This window comes from Salmo salar, chromosome ssa18 (assembly GCF_905237065.1).
Source record: "Salmo salar chromosome ssa18, Ssal_v3.1, whole genome shotgun sequence".
Lineage (NCBI taxonomy): Eukaryota > Metazoa > Chordata > Actinopteri > Salmoniformes > Salmonidae > Salmo > Salmo salar.
The window spans coordinates 6,266,784-6,290,297 of record NC_059459.1 but is presented as its reverse complement, the minus strand read 5'-3'; the positions used below and the strand labels follow the sequence as shown (position 1 = coordinate 6,290,297).

The 23,514-nt window shown below is 43.5% G+C and overlaps 1 protein-coding gene across 3 annotated transcripts in view; it reads left to right on the top strand.

The window, feature by feature from the left end:
• Positions 1 to 23,514, top strand: part of LOC106576846 (tyrosine-protein phosphatase non-receptor type 13) — a 79,588-nt gene that overhangs the window by 35,035 nt on the left and 21,039 nt on the right. For all 3 annotated transcript variants that reach the window (XM_045700685.1, XM_045700684.1, XM_045700686.1), the window contains exons 16-24: positions 8,866 to 9,074; positions 18,689 to 18,790; positions 19,244 to 19,337; positions 19,490 to 19,575; positions 20,118 to 20,280; positions 20,725 to 20,939; positions 21,793 to 21,891; positions 22,023 to 22,471; positions 22,667 to 23,420. In XM_045700685.1, the coding sequence (XP_045556641.1) occupies positions 8,866 to 9,074; positions 18,689 to 18,790; positions 19,244 to 19,337; positions 19,490 to 19,575; positions 20,118 to 20,280; positions 20,725 to 20,939; positions 21,793 to 21,891; positions 22,023 to 22,471; positions 22,667 to 23,420 (2,171 nt within the window). The remainder of the gene's footprint in view (positions 1 to 8,865; positions 9,075 to 18,688; positions 18,791 to 19,243; positions 19,338 to 19,489; positions 19,576 to 20,117; positions 20,281 to 20,724; positions 20,940 to 21,792; positions 21,892 to 22,022; positions 22,472 to 22,666; positions 23,421 to 23,514) is intronic.

Below are 23,514 nucleotides of genomic sequence, written 5' to 3'. Positions count from 1 at the left end.
GCCCGAGTGGCCCGCATGCCTTCCGGCCCAGCCCGAGTGGCCCGCATGCCTTCCGGCCCAGCCCGAGTGGCCCGCATGCCTTCCGGCCCAGCCCGAGGGGCCCGCCTGCTCTCCGGCCCAGCCCGAGGGGCCCTCCTGCTCTCCGGCCCAGCCCGAGGGGTCCTCCTGCTCCCCGGCCCAGCCCGAGGGGCCCTCCTGTTCCCCGGCCCAGCCCGAGGGGCCCTCCTGTTCCCCGGCCCAGCCCGAGGGGCCCTCCTGTCCCCCGGCCCAGCCCGAGGGGCCCTCCTGTTCCCCGGCCCAGCCCGAAGGGCCCTCCTGTCCTCCGGCCCGGCTCGAGGGGTCCGTCTGCCTGGTGCAGCTATCGGCTCCACCAAAGTGGGCGACGCCGAGGGTGGAGCAGGGTCCACGTCCTGCACCGGAGCCACCTCCAGGATAGGTGGGTTGGGGAGGGAGGGTGTAGCACAGTGCCGTCGGTGACGGCAGCCACCCTCCCTTCCCTCCCTTATTGTTTAGGGGTTATTGTTTATGGGTTTTGTTGGGGATTTTGTTGGTTGGTGTTTTTTCGTTGTTAGGTGCATTCCGGGGTCTGTCACGTCCTGACCAGCAGATGGAGCTGTTGTTGTAGTTTTGGGGTCAGGACGTGGCAGTCTTGTGTTCTGTGTTGGTCTTGTGACTCCTAATCAGGAACAGCTGGGGATCGTTGTTCCTGATTGGGAGTCATATATGTAGGAGTATGTTTGTCACTTGGGTTTGTGGGTAGTTGTTTTTACACTGCGTGTATAGCCTGTAAAACTGCTACTGTTGTCACCGTCATTGTTTTTTCAAGTGGATGCTTTACTCTTGTTTTGGTAATAAATAACCATGAGTATTCACATACCTGCTGCGCCTTGGTCCATTCATGAAGACAACCGTTACAGACCCTCAATATTTATTGGAAAGGAGCGTCAAGCTCATCACCGTGCACTTTCACCACCCTATGAAGTTCATCATAATTTATTTCATCTGTAGCCTAATAAACTGCATGCTTTCCTGAGTCATAGTGGGAGAATCAGAGAACATATCATCACGACTTCAAGTTTACTTCGATATGATGGTTATTATATTAATATTTGTGCATAAAGGCAATTCCACCGTCATTTCTCACATATTCAATTTTACTGATGTAAAAAAGATCCCATCTTGTCTAGCCTATTTTGTTTTGTAGACATTTGGAATGTTTACAGACACATTTGCTGTTTTCATCAGGCCTGTCATTTTTTATTTGACATTAAAAGGTTGGATGGAAACCTGTGGTCTCATTTATCAATATTGCATAGAAACTAGAATGTTCATACGCATAGAAAAAGTGTGATGTATCAACAATCCTACAAGTGTCATGCACACACCGGTAGGAGATAATCACTGATAAATACCAATTGTTCTTAGCCTCAGTGCTCATGCATGACCTTGGCTATTTGCATTTTGAAATGCCCCTAATTAACCAATCAAAATTATCCCCTAAAACCTTACCATGAAATACGAAACAACCAAAAAAAGCTAAAATATAATAAATTCAGACTGAAATAGAGGTGCTAGTGTCAGAGATTGAGTACAACCAAAATGTTTTATTTGGCTTGCTCAGTTGTTGCTTGACCAGTAAAAATAAATACATAGCTAAAATAAGCGGACCATTAAGACAACTAGTTGCTTTAACAATGACAAATATACTTCAAATGAGTAGGCAACACTCACCAATAAGCTGTCCATCCTCAACAGCTCCCTCCTGTAGGTGTATAGGCCAACATTGCTGTTCTGCAGAATGAATGAGTCGTGCTGGCCACCTTGCCAACACATTCAGCAGCGTCCTTTGCGCATCAGATAACCTATCAGTTAGTTGGATGGGCTATTTACAGATGGGCTGTGTACAGCTGCAGCGATCGGTAAGCTGCTATGACAGCCAATGCTTGAAGTAAGTGAAGGAGATATAAGTCTCCAACTTCAGTGATTTTTGCAATTCGTTCCAGTCATTGGCAGCAGAGAACTGGAAGGAAAGGCGGCCAAAGTAGGTGTTGGCTTTGGGGGGTGACCAGTGAAATATACCTGCTGGAGCGAGTGCTACGGGTGGGTGTTGCAATGGTGACCAGTGAGCTGAGATAAGGCAGAGCTTTACCTAGCAAAGACTTATAGATGCACTGGAGCCAGTGGCTTTGGCGACAAATATGTAGCGAGGACCTGCCAACGAGAGCATACATGTCGCAATGGTGGGTAATATATGGGCTTTGGTGACAAAACGGATGGCACTGTGATAGACTGCATCCAATTTGCTGAGTAGAGTGTTGGAGGCTATTTTGTAAATGACATCGCCAAAGTCAAGGATCGGCAGGATAGTCAGTTTTACGAGGGTATGTTTGGCATCATGAGTGAAGGAGGCTTTGTTGCGAAATAGGAAGCCGATTCTAGATTTCATTTTGGAGGTGTTTAATATGAGTCTGGAAGGAGAGTTTACAGTTTAGCCAGACACCTAGGTGTTTATAGTTGTCCACATATTCTAAGCCAGAACCGTTCAGAGTAGTGATGCTAGGCGGGCGGGCGGGTGCGGGCAGCGATCGGTTGAAGAGCATGCATTTAGTTTTACTAGCGTTTAAGAGCAGTTGGAGGCCACGGAAGGAGTGTTGTATGGCATTGAAGCTCGTTTGGAGGTTTGTTAACACAGTGTCCAAAGAAGGGCCAGATGTCTACAGAATGGTGTCTTTTGCGTAGAGGTGGATCAAAGAATCACCCGCAGCAAGAGCGACATCATTGATATGTACAGAGAAAAGAGTCGCCCTGGGATGGTGCTTTTATGGCAATGTGGGTGCCGTCTATTGCTCCGTTCGTATTTGGGAAACCATTGATGGCAAAGAAACCCCTCTTGACTTCAACCTGTTGTGCGATGGTGTATGGAAATGGAATGTTACAGTTTTTTTTCCTGATAATTGCATCCAAAATATTGGTTCATCAAGGGCTGGGTGATGCCGATCGGCAAGCTTCACTTGAAAAGTGCCCTTTGTGGATAGCACTTGGATGTGCACAGGAATGGCATGCGTTTGCCTTTTTAAAGTAAGACTTAAATCCTCACAAACTCCTATAAGAGTTTTGGGAAACAATATCTGATGAGCCAATCTGTACTTTTTGCCAAAAAATCCCAACTTTCTCTAAAAACTCGCTCTCTGCGAAATGCAGCGTGTGCCAAATCTTCCAACAGAGCAAGATCAACCATCTCTCATTCGATTTCCCATTATCAGTCTTTTATAATATTTCACCAATGGTTTCATTTCACAGTACCTATAATTTAACAAATGATTGTACTTTGTATAGATTATTATCATAACAAATGTACTGCTGTGGTGAAATGATATGGCTGTCAAGATATGCTGCATGAATTCATGATGGAAATACAATGAAATCGAAATTATTTCATTATTACTCCCACAATTTGACATTTTCAACATATAGTGTATTTTCCCCACTCTATGCTTGACAAGCAGTTCCCTTACTCCACCAGTTGGCACTGTGCATATACATGGTCAAGGCTGTGCGTACATTTACGCACACTCTCAAGCGAACATTAAAATTATCCCACGTATAGTTAACGCACAGATTTGTGCCTAGGCATGATTGATAAATGAGGCCCCTGGTTTGTGTCTGTCTGTTTCTCTCTCTTTCTCTTTCTATCTCTTTCTTTCTTTATATAGTAACTGTATACAGTACAAGTCGAAAGTTTGGACACACCTACTCATTTTCTACATTGTAGAATAACATCAAAACTATGAAATAACACATATGGAATCATGTAGTAACCAAAAAAGTGTTAACCTCTCTGGGACGTTAGCGTCCCACTCTAGTCAACAGCCAGTGGAATCGCGTGGCACGAAATACAAATACCTCAAAAATGCTATAACTTCAATTTCTCAAACATATGACTATTTTACACCATTTGAAAGATAAGACTCGTTAATCCAACCACGTTGTCCGATTTCAAAAAGGCTTTACAGCGAAAGCAAAACATTAGATTATGTCAGGAGAGTACCCTGCCAAAAATAATCACACAGCCATTTTCAAAGCAAGCATATATGTCACAAAAACCAAAACCACAGCTAAATGCAGCACTAACCTTTGATGATCTTCATCAGATGACACTCATAGGACATTATGTTATACAATACATGCATGTTTTGTTCAATCAAGTTCATATTTATATCAAAAACCAGCTTTTTACATTAGCATGTGATGTTCAGAACTAGCATTCCCACCGAAAACTTCCGGTGAATTTACTAAATTACTCATGATAAACGTTGACAAAATACATAACAATTATTTTAAGAATTATAGATACAGAACCCCTTTATGCAAACGCTATGTCAGATTTTAAAATAGCTTTTCGGCGAAAGCACATTCTGCAATATTCTGAGTACATAGCTCATAGCTCATACTCACAGACACCATTCAAACAGTTTTAGAAACTTTAGAGTGTTTTCTATCCAAATCTACTAATTATATGCATATTCTCGTTTCTGGGCAAGAGTAGTAACCAGTTTAAATCGGGTACGTTTTTTATCCAGCCATGAAAATACTGCCCCCTAGCCCCAACAGGTTAAACAAAACAAAATATATTGTATATTTGAGATTCTTCAGTGTAGCCACCCTTTGCCTTGATGACAGCATTGCACACTGTTGGCATTCTCGCAACCAGCTTCATGAGGTAGTCACCTGGAATGCATTTCAATTAACAGGTGTGCCTTATTAAAAGTTTATGTGTGGAATTTATTTCCTTCTTAAAACCTGTTAGGGATAGGGGGCAGTATTTTCACGTCCGGATAAAAAACGTACCCGATTTAATCTGGTTATTACTCCTGCCCAGAAACTAGAATATGCATATAATTAGTAGATTTGGATAGAAAACACCCTAAAGTTTCTAAAACTGTTTGAATGGTGTCTGTGAGTATAACAGAACTCATATGGCAGGCCAAAACCTAAGATTCTATATGGGAAGTGCCCTGTCTGACCATTTCTTGTCCTTCTTTAGCCTCTTTATCGAAAATACAGGATCTCTGCTGTAACGTGACATTTTTTAAGGCTCCCATTGGCTCTCAGATGGCGCCAGAACGTGGAATGATAACTCTCCGGTCTCTGAGCGAAAAACAGTAGGGGTTTTGGAGAGTGCTCCTTCTGAGAACAATAACACTGGTGCGCGCGTGCATGTGAAGACTCCATTTTCTTATTTCAGTGTTTGAACGGATACATCGTCTCCCGGTTGGAATATTATCGCTATTTTACGAGAAAAATCGCATAAAAATTGATTTTAAACAGCGTTTGACATGCTTCGAAGTACGGTAATGGAATACTTTGAAATTTTTTGTCACGATACGCACCGGCGCGTCACCCTTCGGATAGTGTCTTGAACGCAAGAACAAAACGCAGCTATTTGGATATAACTATGGATTATTTGGAACCAAAACAACATTGGGTGTTGAAGTAGAAGTCCTGGGAGTGCATTCTGACGAAGAACAGCAAAGGTAATCCAATTTTTCTTATAGTAAATCTGAGTTTGGTAAGTACCAAACTTGGTGGGTGTCAAAATAGCTAGCCGTGATGGCCGGGCTATCTACTCAGAATATTGCAAAATGTGCTTTCACCGAAAAGCTATTTTAAAATCGGACACCGCGATTGCATAAAGGAGTTCTGTATCTATAATTCTTAAAATAATTATGTTTTTTGTGAACTTTTATCGTGAGTAATTTAGTAAATTCACCGGAAGTTTTCGGTGGGTATGCTAGTTCTGAGCATCATATGCTAATGTAAAAAGCTGGTTTTTGATATAAATATGAACTTGATTGAACAAAACATGCATGTATTGTATAACACAATGTCCTAGGAGTGTCATCTGATGAAGATCATCAAAGGTTAGTGCTGCATTTAGCTGTGGTTTTGGTTTTTGTGACATATATGCTTGCTTTGAAAATGGTTGTGATTATTTTTGGGATGGTACTCTCCTGACATAGTCTAAGGTTTTGCTTTCGCTGTGAAGCCTTTTTGAAATCGGACAGTATGGTTAGATTAACGAGAGTCTTATCTTTAAAATGGTGTAAAATAGTCATATGTTTGAGAAATTTAAGTTATAGCATTTTTTAGGTGTTTGTATTTCGCGCCACGCTATACTATTGGATAGTGGTGAGGCGTTCCGCTAGCGGAACGTCTGTCCCTAACAGGTTAATGCATTTGAGCCAATCAGTTGTGTTGTGACAAGGTAGGGGTGGTATACAGAAAATAGCCCTATTTGGTAAAAGACTAAGTCCATATTATGGCAAGAACAGTGTCACGGTTTTTGCTGGTGAAGGAGGACCAAAATGCAGCAGGACTGTGTTTGTTCATCTTGAACATTTATTAAACTCAAAATGAACACCAAAACAACAAAACAAACTCACGATCACCGAACAGTCTTCTCATGCTCATACACGCTAGACAAGAAACAATCTCCCACAAAAACCTACACCAAACAATTACCCATATATAGGACTCTCAATCAGAGGCAACGAGGAAACACCTGCCTCCAATTGAGAGTCCCAAACCCCAATCAACCTAACATAGAAATACATTAACCAGACTACACATAGAAATACATAAACATAGACCATAAACCAAAAACCCGGAAATAATAAATCAAACGCCCTTTTACCAAAACACCACCCCGAACCACATAAAACAAATACCCTCTGCCACGTCCTGACCAAACTACAATAACAGTCAACCCTTATACTGGCCAGGACGTGACAAACAGCTCAAATAATCAAAGATAAACGACAGTCCATCATTACTTTAAGCCATGAAGGTCATTCAATACAGAACATTTCAAGAACTTTGAAAAGTTTCTTCAAGTGCAGTCACAAAAACCATCAAGCACTATGATGAAACTGACTCTCATGAGGACCGCCACAGGAAAGGAAGACCCAGAGTTACCTCTGCTGCAGAGGATTAGTTCATTAGAGTTACCAGCCTCAGAATTTGCAGAGCAAATAAATCCTTCACAGAATTTAAGTAACAGACACATCTCAACATCAACAGAGAAGACTGTGTGAATCAGGCCTTCATGGTTGAATTGATGCAAAGAAACCACTACTAAAGGACACCAATAATAGTAAGAGACTTGCTTGGGCCAAGAAACATGAGCAATGGATGTTAGACTGGTGGAAATTAGTCCTTTGGTCTGATGAGTCCAAATTTGAGATTTTTGGTTCTAACCACAGTGTATTTGTGAGATGCATAGTAGGTGAATGGATGATCTCCGCGTGTGTGGTTCCGACCGTGAAGCATGGAGGAGGAGGTGTGAATGTGGGGGTGCTTTGCTGGTGACACTGTCAGAATTCAAGGCACACTTAACCAGCATGGCTACCACAGCATTCTGCAGGGACATGCCATCCCATCTGGTTTGCGCTTAGTGGCATTATCATTTGTTTTTCAACAGGACAATGACCCAACACACCTCCAGGCTGTGTAAGGGCTATTTGACCAAGAAGGAGGGGGATGAAGTGCTGCATCAGATGACCTGGCTTTCACAATCACCCGACCTCAACCGAATTGAGATGGTTTGGGATAAGTTGGACCACAGAGTGAAGGAAAAGCAAGTGCTCAGCATATGTGGGAACTCCTTCAAGACTGTTGGAAAAGCATTCCTAATGAAGCTTATTGAGAGAATGCCAAGAGTGTGCAAAGCTGTCATCAAGGCAAAGGGTGTCTACTTTGAAGAATGTCAAATTCAAATGGCACTCGCACACCTGAGCTATCTTTTTTGCAGGTGCATGGTAGCAGTTGAATAAAATGAGAAAGAAGAAGAAACCCGTACACTGCTCTTGGTAGTAACACTGCTCTTTAATAATAAGCTTCATATATCAGCCTCACGGCTTTCGTCAGAGCTTTTGTTCGTTTTTTATATTATCACCACACATACGAATGGGGTTGGTGTCGAGGGAAAACAAGTAAGTGCTACCAAATAAAACAATGTGCATTTCATAAACATTCAAATAAACTGTGTACATAAAACGTATTAAACACGTCTGTAAAACCACAATGAGGACATCAACCTTCCAAGAAAGTTTTCAAAAATCATTGGGTACAGCGCAAGAAAAACGTCAGAGTAATCTGAAATGGGGGCATAATTCATATTCACATTTACCACATAACATACATGGGCATTTCATCATTACGACCTCTACGAAATAATGTCTGGAGGGTGAAAATCTCAAAATATTCTCTTTTGCTTAGAGTATTTTTTATATCACCTCCCCTGTCTGATATCTTAACTTTTGCTATGCCACAAAATCTAAAGGTAGAAATGTCATGTTTCAGGTAATTAAAATGTACTGCGACTGGATAATCCTTGTAATTTCTCCTGATTGAAATTTTATGTTCACAAATTCTCGATTTGAGAGAATGTTGTGGAATTATTGTAATTAAAAGGAGAGACTTTTAAATTTCTTCAAAACAAGTAAACTTTATTATTTGATTACTGTAGTAATGGCTCAGACTTTCCATGTTGGAGTTTTGGCAGCACAGTCTCTCTCTGTTGTAACAAAGGGATTTTTAACTTCTCTATACTGCAGTGCAAGAGCGAGAACGTTTACGACCAGTCGTTAAGTCATAAAACCGGCCCAACTGTCCCTCTCCTCTGGGAGAGAGGGGGTTTGGGCTATCTGTCATCCTGTGATCCTCACCGAGAGAGAGAGTCATGACAACATCTTCTTTTTCACACGTTTCCAGAAACCAGGCCAGCTCAGTATGGCTTGGTTTGGCATGGCTCGTTACTGCTCATTAGTTTAAAAAGCACCTCTTTGTCCCTTCTCTCCCATGCAGATTCTCTGAGAGACAGTAAGACTTCTCTGGCCCCCAGTACCCTGAGTCTGATGTTGGAGAGGGGCATTGGGTGCCAGACCACCCTGGGTGGAACAGAATTCCAACCAGCCATGGAGGAGCTGGAGGATGCACTGGCTCTGTCTAACATGGCCACACCTAAACATGGCAAGAGACTCCACATCCCTGTGGTCCGGATCCTGGATGCTCAGGTAATGATGGTATATTAACAAGAAGTTTATCTTTAAACCCATGTATAACACTTGTATTTTTTATAATGAGTATTTCTGTTTTTGAATTTGGCGCTCTGCAATTTCACTGGATGTTGGCCAGGTGGGTCGCTAGTGAGGTTAAAAAACATCTGCTGCGCTCTGCGTGTGAACCTACACCTTTTTCTCCCTGAGTATTCATTACAGAATACCTCACCTAAAAACGTTATGGATTCAGCAGAGCTACAGTGGTGCCTAACCCAGCAAGAGGAGCTTATGGAGGAAATTTGCCATCTTCTCCGCCAGCCTATCCCTACTCCTCCAACGCCAGATATCGTAACCCATAGCCCTCCTTCGTTCATACCCATGCCTGGAAAATATGACGGTTCGTCTGGGAAATGTAAGGGATTTCATATGCAATGCAGCAAATACATTGAGCACAACCCCACTAACTTCGCCATCGACAAGAGCATGGTGGATTTTGTTGTGTCTCTACTCACAGGCAAAGCCCTGGATTGGGCCACCATATGGACTGCCAACAGCACAGAACTCGGATCCAAGACCCATTTCCACACCCTCTTCAAAGAGGTATTCGATCACTCTCCCTCCGGTCGTCCTATAAGAGACCTCCTCATAGAACTTCAACAAGGACGCAATTCAGCTGCCGAGTATGCCCTTGAGTTCCGCACCATGGCTGCAGGGAGTGGATGCAATGAGGCTGCTTTACTTACCGTCTGCCAAAGAGGGCTCAACAGAGAAGTTCAGGTGGAGCTGGCCTGTAGATGTGACCTTCAAGATTTAAATCAATACTTTCTTATGTCCATCTCCGTCGACCACCTCATCGCCGACCGCTGAAGAACTCTGCCACCCAGGAACCCGAAACCTTCTCTTTCTACAATTTCGTCATCCCATGCAGTCTTCCAGAGCCCATGCAGTTGGGCCATGCTCCTCTCCCGTGTATTGAACGTCAAAAGCGGATCCAAGAAGGGCTCTGCTTATACTGTGGAGGGAAAGATCATCTACTCAGCCCTTGCCCTGTTCGCACCCCACGGAGAGATGAGAAGGGTCCCCCCGCTGTCATGCAGGTAGGCATGTCCTTATTTCTAAATATCTCCCAGAAACAATTCTCTGTCCCAGTATTGATAACCGTGAAGGGGGTTACCAAGTACGTAGAAGGCTTGATAGATTCGGGAGCAGCAGGTAATTTTATCGATCACCAGGTAGTACAAGAGCTTGACATTGATCTAACACCTGTCACCCTTCCCTTAAGGATTAACACCCTGGATGGGCAGTCATTAGGCGCAAGCTTCATCACGCACCTGACAGAGCGTCACCCTCCAGATTGGAGTCTTCCACACCAAAACCATTCAACTCATGGAACTCTCATCCCCAAAACAGCCACTCATCCTCTGACACCCCAGGCTTTGTCGTCATGACCCTGCCATCTCGTGGCAACAAGGTGAACTACTGTCCTGGTCTTCTACCTGCTTCTCCAGTTGTCTCAGCCTACCCTGCAGAGCCACCACCATTGAGGACTCTGCCTTGGCATTGCCACCCACCATACCATCTGAATACGCCCAGTACAGAAATGTCTTCAGCAAAACCAAGGCCTCCACTCTGCCACCACATCGCTCAGGAGACTGTGCTATTGACTTACTCCCTGGAGTGTCCCCACCGAAGGGCCGTGTTTACCCCTATTTATCCCCGGAAAATGAGGCAATGGAGACCTACATTGATGAATTGAGTTTAGTTTAGTTTATTAATTCGACCATTTTAAAAAACAAGCACACATACAACTTAAATCTAGACGTTCCGCTAGCGGAACACCTGCTCCAATATCCAATGATAGGCGTGGCGCGAATTACAAATTCCTCAAAAATACAAAAACTTCAATTTTTCAAACATATGACTATTTCACAGCATTTTAAAGACAAGACTCTCCTTTATCTAACCACACTGTCCGATTTCAAAAAGGCTTTACAGCGAAAGCAAAACATTAGATTATGTCAGCAGAGTACCAAGCCAGAAATAATCAGACACCCATTTTTCAAGCTAGCATATAATGTCACAAAAACCCAGAAGACAGCTAAATGCAGCACTAACCTTTGATGATCTTCATCAGATGACACACCTAGGACATTATGTTATACAATACATGCATGTTTTGTTCAATCAAGTTCATATTTATATAAAAAAACAGCTTTTTACATTAGCATGTGACGTTCAGAACTAGCATACCCCCCGCAAACTTCCGGGGAATTTGCTAACAATTTACTAAATTACTCACGATAAACGTTCACAAAAAGCATAACAATTATTTTAAGAATTATAGATACAGAACTCCTCTATGCACTCGATATGTCCGATTTTAAAATAGCTTTTTGGTGAAAGCACATTTTGCAATATTCTAAGTACATAGCCCAGCCATCACGGGCTAGCTATTTAGACACCCGGCAAGTTTAGCCTTCACCAATATCAGATTTACTATTATAAAAGTTTGATTACCTTTTGTTGTCTTCGTCAGAATGCACTCCCAGGACTGCTACTTCAATAACAAATGTTGGTTTGGTCCAAAATAATCCATCGTTATATCCGAATAGCGGCGTTTTGTTCGTGCGTCCCAGACACTATCTGAAATGGTAAATCAGGGTCGTGCGCATGGCGCAATTCGTGACAAAAAAATTCTAAATATTCCATTACCGTACTTCGAAGCATGTCAACCGCTGTTTAAAATACATTTTTATGCAATTTATCTCGTAAAAAAGCGATAATATTCCGACCGGGAATCTCCTTTTCGGCAAACAGAGGAAAAATCACAAAGACGGGGGCGGCCAGGGCACGCGCCTAAGCCCACAGTCCCTTGATCGGCCACTTGACAAAGGCGATAATGTGTTTCAGCCTGGGGCTGGGATGACGACATTCTGTTTTTTCCAGGGCTCTGAGCGCCCATGGAAGACGTAGGAAGTGTCACGTTAGAGCAGAGATCCTTTGTAAAAGATAGAGATGGCAAAGAAGTTCAAGAAATGGTCAGACAGGTCACTTCCTGCAAAGGAATCTCTCAGGTTTGACCTGCCATTTGAGTTCTGTTATACTCACAGACACCATTCAAACAGTTTTAGAAACTTTGGAGTGTTTTCTATCCAAAGCCAATAATTATATGCATATTCTAGTTTCTGGGCAGGAGTAGTAACCAGATTAAATCGGGTACGTTTTTTATCCAGCCGTGAAAATACTGCCCCCTAGCCATAACAGGTTAACGAGAGAATCACTGACATGATGTCAGCTGGTCCTTTTGTGGCAGGGCTGAAATGCAGTGGAAATGATTTTTGGGGGATTCAGTTCATTTGCCATTGCAATTAATTGCAATTCAGTACCCCCTCTAGCACCAGGGTCAGCGCACTCTCAAATGTTTTTTTGCCATCATTGTAAGCCTGACACGATCACACTATACGATACATTTATGAAACATAAGAATGAGTGTGAGTTTTTGTCACAACCCGGCTTGTGAGAAGTGACAAAGAGCTCTTATAAACTCAGCAAAAAAAGAGAAACATCCTCTCACTGTCAACTGTTTATTTTCAGCAAACTTAACGTGTAAATATTTGTATGAACATAACAAGATTTAACAACTGAGGCATAAACTGAACAAGTTCCACAGACATGTGACTAACAGCAATGGAATAATGTGTCGCTGAACAAAGGGGGGTCAAAATCAAAAGTAACAGTCAGTATCTGGTGTGGCCACCAGCTGCATTAAGTACTGCAGTGCATCTCCTCCTCATGGATTGCACCAGATTTGCCAGTTCTTGTTGTGAGATGTTACCCCACTCTTCCACCAAAGCACCTGCAAGTTCCCGGACATTTCTGGGGGGAATGGCCCTAGCCCTCACCTTCCGATCCAACAGGTCCCAGACATGCTCAATGGGATTGAGATCCGGGCTCTTCGCTGGCCATGGCAGAACATTCATGTCTTGCAGGAAATCACGCACAGAACGAGCAGTATGGCTGGTGGCATTGTCATGCTGGAGGGTCATGTCAGGATGAGCCTGCAGGAAGGGTATCACATGAGGGAGGAGGATGTCTTCCCTGTAACGCACAGCGTTTAGATTGCCTGCAATGACAACAAGCTAAGTCCGATGATGCTGTGACACACCGCCCCAGACCATGATGGACCCTCCACCTCCAAATCGATTCCGCTCCAGAGTACAGGCCTCGGTGTAATGCTCAGTCCTTCAACGATAAACACAAATCCGACCATCACCCCTGGTGAGACAAAACCGTGACTCATCAGTGAAGAGCACTTTTTGCCAGTCCTGTCTGGTGCAGCGACGGTGGGTTTGTGCCCTTAGGTGACGTTGTTGCCGGTGATCTCTGGTGAGGACCTGCCTTACAACAGGCCTACAAGCCCTCAGTCCAGCCTCTCTCAGCCTATTGCGGACAGTCTGAGCACTGATGGAGGGATTGTGCGGTCCTGGTGTAACTCGGGCATTTGTTGTTGCCATCCTGTACCTGTCCCACAGGTGTGATGTTCGAGTGTACTGATCCTGTGCAGGTGTTGTTACACGTGGTCTGCCACTGTGAGGACGATCAGCTGTCCGTCCTGTCTCCCTGTAGCACTGTCTTAGGCGTCTCGCAGTACAGACATTGCAATTTATTGCCCTGGCCACATCTGCAGTCCTCATGCCTCCTTGCAGCATGCCTAAGGCACGTTCGTGCAGTTGAGCAGGGACCCTGGGAATCTTTCTTTTGGTGTTTTTCAGAGTCAGTAGAAAGGCCTCTTTTAGTGTCCTAAGTTTTCATAACTGTGACCTTAGTTGCCTACCATCTGTAAGCTGTTAGTGTCTTAATGACCGTTCCACAGGTGCATGTTCATTAATTGTTTATGGTTCATTGAACAAGCATGGTAAACAGTGTTTAAACCCTTTACAATGAAGATCTGTGAAGTTATTTGGATTATTACGAATTATCTTTGAAAGACAGGGTCCTGAAAATGGGACATTTATTTTTTTGCTGAGTTTAGGACCAGGGCACAAATAATATAATAATAATCAATACATTTGCTCTTTATATAACCACCTTACATATAAAACCTTATTTGTTCATCGAAAATGGTGACTATCTCACCACAGGTTAATGAGAAATGTGTGCTTGAAAGGTTGCACATAACTCTGCAATGTTGGGTTGTATTGGAGAGAGTCTCAGTTTTAAATCATTGTACTTAGTTGTCATGCTAGTGAGGTCCCAGAATCCACTCTCACATAGGTACGTGGTTGCAAAGGGCATCAGTGTCTTTCTTAACAGTGCAATTGACCAAGGAACGATACTCTGAGCGCAGCCCAGTCCAGAAATCTGGCAGTGGCTTCTGATTTAAATTACATTTTCACAGAACCACTTGTTGCAATTTCGATGAGGCTCTCTTGTTCAGATATCGGTAAGTGGACTAGAGGCAGGTTACGAAAGGGATAACGAATCCAGTTGTTTGTGTCATCTGTTTCGGGAAACCCGCATAATTGCGCACCCAACTAACTCGGTTGCTTCGCTATATCACATTTGACATTTTCCGTAAGCTTGAGTTAATTTGCACATAAAAAATCATACAATAATGGAAAGACCTATGTATTGTCCTTGTAAATGCAGACAGAGAAGAGCTCCAACTTCTTAATCATAGCTTCAATTTTGTCCCGCACATTGAATATAGTTGCGGCGAGTCCCTGTAATCCTAGATTCAGATCATTCAGGTGAGAAAAAACATCACCCAGATAGCCTAGTCGTGTGAGAAACTCGTCATCATGCAAGCGGTCAGACAAGTGAAAATTATGGTCAGTAAAGAGAACTTTAAGCTTGTCTCTCCATTAAAAAACATTTGGGCAGTCTTGATACAACATTTTGAACAGAAATACAATGGTTCGTTGGATCAGTCTAAAACTTTGCACATACACTGCTGCAATCTAGTGGCCAAAATCTAACCTGGAATAACACATTGTGACCTTTCTCTTGCATTTCAAAGATAATTTGAAAAAATATATAAAAAACATGTTTTTTTTCTTTGTATTTATCTTTTATAAGATCTAATGTGTTATATTCTCTTACATTAATTTCACATTTCCACAAACTTCAAAGTGTTTCCTTTCAAATGGTATCAAGAATATGCATATCTTTGCTTCAGGTCCTGAGCTACAGGCAGTTAGATTTGGGTATGTCATTTTAGGCAAAAATGTTATTAAAGGGGGCTATCCCTAAGTTAAAGCCAGGCTCCCTTTACAGGTCGTACAACCTGTTTAGTGCATTGGGAAGGTCTTGGTTGTGCATTTGGGCTCCAGAGAACACAGTTGTGGTCACTTGAGCCGACGAGAGGGAGGATCTCAGGCTTCAAGTACAATGTCTTTATGTTGGTGACAATCATGTCAGGATGGCTTCACCGCTGGTGTTGTTCTAAACTACCTGACAGTTTGTTGTCCAAGGCAGATTCCATGGACACTGAGGCAGTTGAAGTCCCCAAGAGTTGTCCGATGTCTGCGTACTTAGTACGGAGCAAATCAGATGAGGATATTAGATGTTCAAAGAGTTCATCCTGATGTGGTGATTGTGGCGGTGAGTACACCACACAATGTAATAGTAGATAGGTGCCGTGCAAGTCTCAGGTGTCTCACGTTCACCCACAAGCATTTCAGATGGTCGGTAACACTAATGAAGGTTAAGGGGGTATGAATGATGGAACAGTCTCTGATTTACAGTCCAACACATCCTACCTGGTGGATCCTGCCATATGCTTGTCTCAAAGATTAAGCCATGCAAGTCTACGTGCACACGGACGGTACAGTGAAACTGTGAATGACTCATTAAATGTCTCAAAGATTAAGCCACGTAAGTCTTAGGGTGTTTCTCAATATGTATACTACCATGCTCCGATCATTCAAATTTGAGCATATGTGGTCGGAACATGAGTCCAAATCAGAACACTCAAAACGAAGCAAGGAGGGCAATTCTCGGATGCGTACTCCATTTGTACACATTTTGAATAATGCATTGATGCAAGCTTCAATGGAAAGTATGCACAGAAATATGACTCAACCACTTAACCTCTCTAGGGTAGGTGGCACCAAATCGTCCCACCTACGTAACAGCCAGTGTAATCCCGTGGCGCGTTATTCAAAAACCTCAAAAATGCAAAAACTTCAATTTTTCAAACATATGACTATTTTACACCATTTTAAAGACAAGACTCTCGTTAATCTAACCACACTGTCCGATTTCAAAAAGGCTTTCCCACGAAAGCAAAACATTAGATTATGTCAGCAGAGTACCCAGCCAGAAATAATCAGACACCCATTTTTCAAGCTAGCATATAATGTCACATAAACCCAAACCACAGCTAAATGCAGCACTAACCTTTGATGATCTTCATCAGATGACAACCCTAGGACATTATGTTATACAATACATGCATGTTTTGTTCAATCAAGTTCATATTTATATCAAAAACCAGCTTTTTACATTAGCATGTGACTAGCATGTGACTAGCATTCCCACCGAACACTGCCGGTGAATTTACTAAATTACTCACGATAAACGTTCACAAAAAGCATAACAATTATTTTAAGAATTATAGATACAGAACTCCTCTATGCACTCGATATGTCCAATTTTAAAATAGCTTTTCGGTGAAAGCACATTTTGCAATATTCTCAGTAGATAGCCCGGCATCACAGGGCTAGCTATTTAGACACCCAGCAAATTTAGCACTCACCAAAGTCAGATTTACTATAAGAAAAATGTTATTACCTTTGCTTTCTTCGTCAGAATGCACTCCCAGGACTTCTACTTCAATAACAAATGTTGGTTTGGTTCAAAATAATCCATAGTTATATCCAAACAGCGGCGTTTTGTTCGTGCGTTCAAGACACTATACGAAAGGGTAAATAAGGGTGACGAGCATGGCGCAATTCGTGACAAAAAAATTCTAAATATTCCATTACCGTACTTCGAAGCATGTCAACCGCTGTTTAAAATCAATTTTTATGCCATTTTTCTCATAAAAAAGCGATAATATTCCGACCAGGAATCTGCGTTTAGGTAAACAGACGAAAGAAAATAAAGCATTCGGTCGACTCGGGCACGCGCCTAAGCCCATAGTACTCTGATCGGCCACTTGCCAAAAGCGATAATGTGTTTCAGCCAGAGGCTGCCTCGATATCGTTCAGCTTTTTCCCGGGCTCTGAGAGCCTATGGGAGCCGTAGGAAGTGTCACGTTAGAGCAAAGATCCTCAGTCTTCAATAAAAAGAGCCAAGATGAAACACAACTTCTCAGACAGGCCACTTCCTGCATGGAATCTTCTCAGGTTTTGGCCTGCCATTTGAGTTCTGTTATACTCACAGACACCATTCAAACAGTTTTAGAAACTTTAGGGTGTTTTCTATCCAAAGCCAATAATTATATGCATATTCTAGTTACTGGGCAGGAGTAGTAAACAGATTAAATCGGGTACGTTTTTTATCCGGCCGTGTCAATACTGCCCCCTAGCCCTAACAGGTTAAAAAACAACGCAACATTTCTTAAAAACAATGGCAGACAATATTTGAGCTGGAGCGAGAGAAAATAAACTCTGACGCAGAATTAAATGTTGCCCATTCACATCTCATATGTTGCCTGAAACGTTGTATCTTGATACATTATTAATAAATATGAACTGTGTTTAATTTTGGCATGTTTAAGTCAATAGTGCCAACTAGCTAGCTAGCCATGAAAAATTGGTTGCTAGCTAGATTAATACGATTCACATATAGCTAGCTGGTAATTATGAAGTAAAAAGTTTGCTTTATGTATATCTTGTTACATCTCTTTTGCCATTGTCCTGGCTGGAAGCAGGTTCAGTGAATGGGAATGTGCAGCGTGAGGGAATACGGTAGCAACGGAGTGCGAGTGCAATATCAAATGTAATATTTGATGCGTTCTCCACACTCTCGTCCCCACAAGAACGTACTCAATAGAACGCTCATGGAGAACGAACTCTGAGCATGTAAGTGTAGAGCACGGTTGTATGAGAAACACCCATAAGTACACACGGCCGGGTACAGTGAAACTGCGAATGGCTCATTAAGTCAATGATATAGCTATAATATCATAGCAGCTGTCGAAAGCTGTGTATGCTGTAAACCCTTGTGTGAAGAGGTCAAGTGAAGGGTTGTGTTGTTCATATGAATTCCGTGTGTTTTACACTATTGACAACCTTAACAGAATGGTTGTGTGGTATAGGATAGGATGTGATTTTTTTTTTTGTCCCTGAGGGGAAATTCTTGGAAAATTCTACTTGTTCAAGAGACTTGGATGGCGACGTAATGGGATAATAGGTTAGCCGATCAAGGTCATGTTCGTGGCTAATGTATAAATGGATTAAGGCTGGAGTTCAGGAAATTTGGAATACGTTTATTTGTATGACGTTATTGTAAACGTGCTGTAGAATTCACGACGTGATTGCATTCTTGGCATTCGTTCATTTTCTCTCTTTCTCTCACACACTCCCCTACCTCTTACCACCTCCCCTATCTCGCTCTCTGTCCCTCTCACTTTCTCCCCCTCTTTCCCTCCTTTCTCCCTCTTTCTCTCCCTCCCCCTCCAGGAGGTGCGTTCCAGGTCTCCCTCTATCTGCAGTCTGAGAGCCAGGGAACAGCTTGTGGTGGAGCTGAAGAAGGCCAACGGCAGCCTGGGCATAAGTGTAGCTGTGAGTAAATATATATATATATATGTTACAGTAGTGCTTCCCAACCACACCTTGGCCATACCATAGAAACAGAATAACTAGAATGTGTACCCATGAGTGTTCCAGTCAAATTGCTTTGTCGCTTCTAGTAATTATATTCCTAATTTCCACCTATAATACTACCACTGTCTCAGTCACACCACTCTCTACAGTACACATTCTTCTATAGGGTGGAGGTTAGGGGTCAGGCTAGGGTTTAGGTTTAGGGGTCATGATCATAACAATCCCTAGTGCCTTTGCCTAGCCCCTACTCGCAGTCTCCTATACTTATGCAGTATGTTATATGTTCTCTATAGGGGAGTCAAAACCAGTGTTAGTTTTAGAGGCAGTACTCTGAGGCTAGGGCCAGGGGTAGAAGCTATGATATAGTATATACAGTACAGTATGGGATACAGTATGTGTTGTGCTCTACAGGGTGGCATGAACACCTGTGTTCGTTACGAGGGGATATACATCAAGAGTCTGGTGCCAGGGGCCGCTGCTGAGCAGGACGGGCGCATTCAGATAGGTAACCAAACATCACTAATCAACCAATACCTGACTAGAGTCGACATTCAGATAGGTAACCAGACATCACTAATCAACCAATACCAGACTAGCTTCACACATTCAAATAGGTAACCAGACATCACTAATCAATAATGTGTGTATGTATGACAGGTGACCGACTGCTGGAAGTTGATGGGTTCAACCTACGAAGTGTAACACACAAACAGGCCGTGGAGTGCCTGAAGAAGACTGGAGAGGTACGATGCACACACACTCCATCTTTCTCTCGCTCTTTATTCTTGCCTCTTTCCTTCTCTCTCTTTCTCTCTGATAGTGGCAGGGCAAACCATATGTTTACAGTTGTTGTTATTTTAGCCCTTGCTAATGAGCTTTAGCCTCAGCCTTTAGGCTTGCTGACGTTAGCATGCTCTACACTGACACCCGGGCCACATCTCTAACATAGTGTTAACAGACAGCTTAGCTTAGCCCAGTCACCCCCTGTCCAATCACTGGGTTACGTAACTCCCAGATTCCAGGACAAAAACAAATAACATAACAAATCTAGCTATATTCTCACGACTTCACTAGCATAACGAGTCTTTAAACAGCACTGTCTTAACCCTTAATCCCTATTGTCGGACAGAATTCTGTGATTTTAGCTGTTTTGTTTTTTCTGTGTGCATGATCGTTGTGTGTGTGTGTGTATGAACGCTGTGTGTATGTTCACTGTGGGTCTGTGTGTGTCTGCCTGCCTGTGTGTGTGTGTGTGTGTGTGTGTGTGTGTGTGTGTGTGTGTTAGGTGGTGAGTCTGCTTTTAGAGAGGGAGCCCCAGGTGGTGTTGGAGGCGGGAGCGAATCGCCCCCGCTCAGCTTCACAGAGCCAATCAGGAAGTCTCAGGAGAGACAGCTCCATGGTGATGACCTTGAGTGGCAAGACCAAGGACTACAGCTTTGTCACTGATGGTGAGAGGAGAGGGCACACCACACACACACTCTCACACACACAAACACAGGCACACAACCAGGCAAACACACACACACGCAGACTCCCCCGAGGTGGCTGTGACTTATCTGACAGCTACATTGTGTTGGCTGTCACAGACATCCCCGACACACCCCCAGTCCCCTGAGAGCAGACACACTGATGCCTTATAGCTCAGTGTGTCTGCGCGTGCGTGTGTGTCAGCGTGTGCGTATGCATGCGTCCGTACATACAAAACTCGGTCTTGGTTTTACTGTTTACACACATTCCAGTCTGGTGGAGGGGTACAATGAAATGAGTCATGTTTTTGTTTTTAACAGCAGAAAATGCTTGTTGGTGCATGTAAATAATGATGTGAAGCTGAAGCACCCTCCCCCTCTCTCAAACACTCCTAAAATAATGATGACTCTTTGCGCTCTTCTCAGACAACACTCTGAAGGTGCTGTTGAAGAAGAGCCTGTGTGGTTTGGGCTTCAGCTTCTACATCAGTGAGTTGAACAGTGGTTGTGACCAGGGCAGCAGTGTGGTGCGGATCAAAACCCTTTTCCAGGGTCAACCAGCCCAGGAGTCAGGACAGATCAGAGAAGGAGACGTCATATTGGCTGTTAATGGACAATGGGTTAAAGGCCTCAGCTACCAGGTACACGATGTCTTTCTTGTACAAATCTCTTTATCATGGTCCTTCAAGCCAGATATGAAAAATTGTGTCCTGTTGGTCAGTGTGAATGAGGTGGTTAGAGTTAGCGTTGTATTAAGATTAGGTTGTGTATGTTAGGGTTCGGTGTTAAATATTTTCATATGTTGGCGTACCTTGCTGAATCTGAGAGGGGGAAGGGGGGTGGTCTACCGATGAGGCGCAAGAGCATCACTAATGACGTTCTTTGTCTTTTTGTATGTTCTTTTAACAAATTATGATTCACAGATCACAGATTATTTTGACGAGTGATGATTTTATGGAGGTGGTGCTTAAGAGGAGGCAAAGATTTTAACCATAAAGTTTGGGTAGCTCTGTTAGTGTCATCTACCTAGTGCATGCAATATTTGGTTCTAGTTTCTGAAAAGAGGTTTAATTTAGTGTTAGAATGCAGTGCATCTCTCTGTATGTTAGCTCTGTGCTTTATTAAGCACTCTCTCTCTACCTCCTTTGCTCTCTGTGCCACATCACAGTTAATCCCCTAATCTGATCTAATAGAAATTAACTCTGTATGTCTCACCTATGGCTCTGAACTATGGATTACACAGCGGTCGGACTGAGACGGCAATGTAGTTAACATGCAAATTAGTTGTTGTCATGGAATGCTTGGTGGCAAAGGGGTACTGCATGTATCTGTGGCCCACCAAAATAACCATACATTAGTGGACAAAGTACAGTGACAAATAAATGCAGCAGATACAGAGAACCCCTGACCAATATGCCCCTGCCCTCCCCAGCAGACTGACCCACACACATATCAAAAAATTCCTTGTACTGACCCTTGACCTCTCATCCACAGAGGGTGTTGTTCCTGCTCCGTGGGCCTCCGTCTGAGGTCCACCTGACTCTCTGCAGACCTGCTCTTGGAGTACTGTCTCAACTGGATGCTGACACACTGGTGAGTACACACACACACACACACTGACACACACAGAGAAAAACAGGCACACAGATAAATAGACACACACACACCTACACACACTGAGCACTGAGAATTGAGCACTGAGTTGTATCTCTCTCTTTAAATAGGTTCCTTTCTTGTCTCCAACCCGTGGGGTGAGGTCCAAGTCTCTAGACATCAGGCTAGAGGAAGATTATAGCCAGCTGCTCAAGCTACAGGCATACCAGAACCATCAGTACAACCAGGATAACCAGGCCCAGAAGGAGCCAATGCAGACATTACAAGCCCAGGACCAAGCCTCCAGGCAGGCCAGCCAAACAGACAAATCCCCTGAGCCCTCTGGAGGTCCGAAGACTCAACAGAGTCAGGATAGTCAAGACAGTGAGATGGATGCAGCCGAGAACCAGCCCTCCTCACCATCTCCCACCCCTTCCTCACCCCCTTCCCCCATCTCCCTCGCCAGCAGAAGTGATGCAGGAGACAGTGAAGAGTTGTCGGTTGTGGACGAGGAAGTTTCCGAAGAAATTAGCTCGGCATCTGTCGGGGCCAAGACTAGTACTAGTCCCGTGTACACCAGGTAACGTTGATGTAACATTTTAAGTACAGAACAAATTACTGATTGCTGCCTTTTAGAAACAGGTCGCTCTTATAAAATAAATGTTTATTTTCAATGGGATTTACCTGTGTAATTAAAGGATAAACTAAATGAAAATAAATACACAGACAAACACACACACACACAACTGTGAATGAACCCTGTATGTACTTCCAGTGGCATCAGAGAAGAAGCGGACGGCAGTTTAACATACTGCCTTATGGGTGATGGAATAACCATTCTGGCTGATAAAGAGTACTTGACCATCAGTTCGACTTCGGAGAGTCCCTCTAGCCTCACCTCAAACACCTCATGTACCCCCAGTGTGGCTCCACACACTACCTCTCATACCCCCAGGAACAGATCCACCCTCCCTACTAGGGTCCGATCCACCACCCCCAAAAGTACTTCCATCCCCCACAGCTTGTCCTCGCAAACCACAAGCTCAACAAACCCCAATTTGTCATCGCAAACCACCTCTGTCCAGCAGACACCATCTCAGCCCTCCTCTAAGCCTACATCCAGCCTTTCCTCTAGGATGTCTGACCTCAACATCAGCCACTCGGTGCATCCTCTCCAGCCCCAGCATGCTACACCTCCTCTTCTCAGCCTCTCCTCCCATACCTCCAACCCCAATTCCAGGACCTCCGATCGTAAACACAGCATCACCTCCGATCGTAAACACAGCATCACATTCAAGACTACCAATGCCTCCAACATCACTCGTTCAGTCATCCAATACCATCCCCAACCCCCTGACACATTGCCCCCCTCGCAACCCCCCGCACTCCACCCCTCTCCCCAGCCTCCCTTGTCCTCACTCTCTCCCCCAATTCAGGCTGCACCTCTCCCACACACACACCCTACCTGGAGACAGGAGACAGAAGGGGAGGACGAAGATGAGGATGAGAATGAGGAGGATCCCAGAAAAGTGAGACTTAATGTCAATGACATTACGTATTTTTTATTTATTTTTATTACATCCATAAAATCACTTTCCTAGGTGCTGGATTAAAGAGGATAAT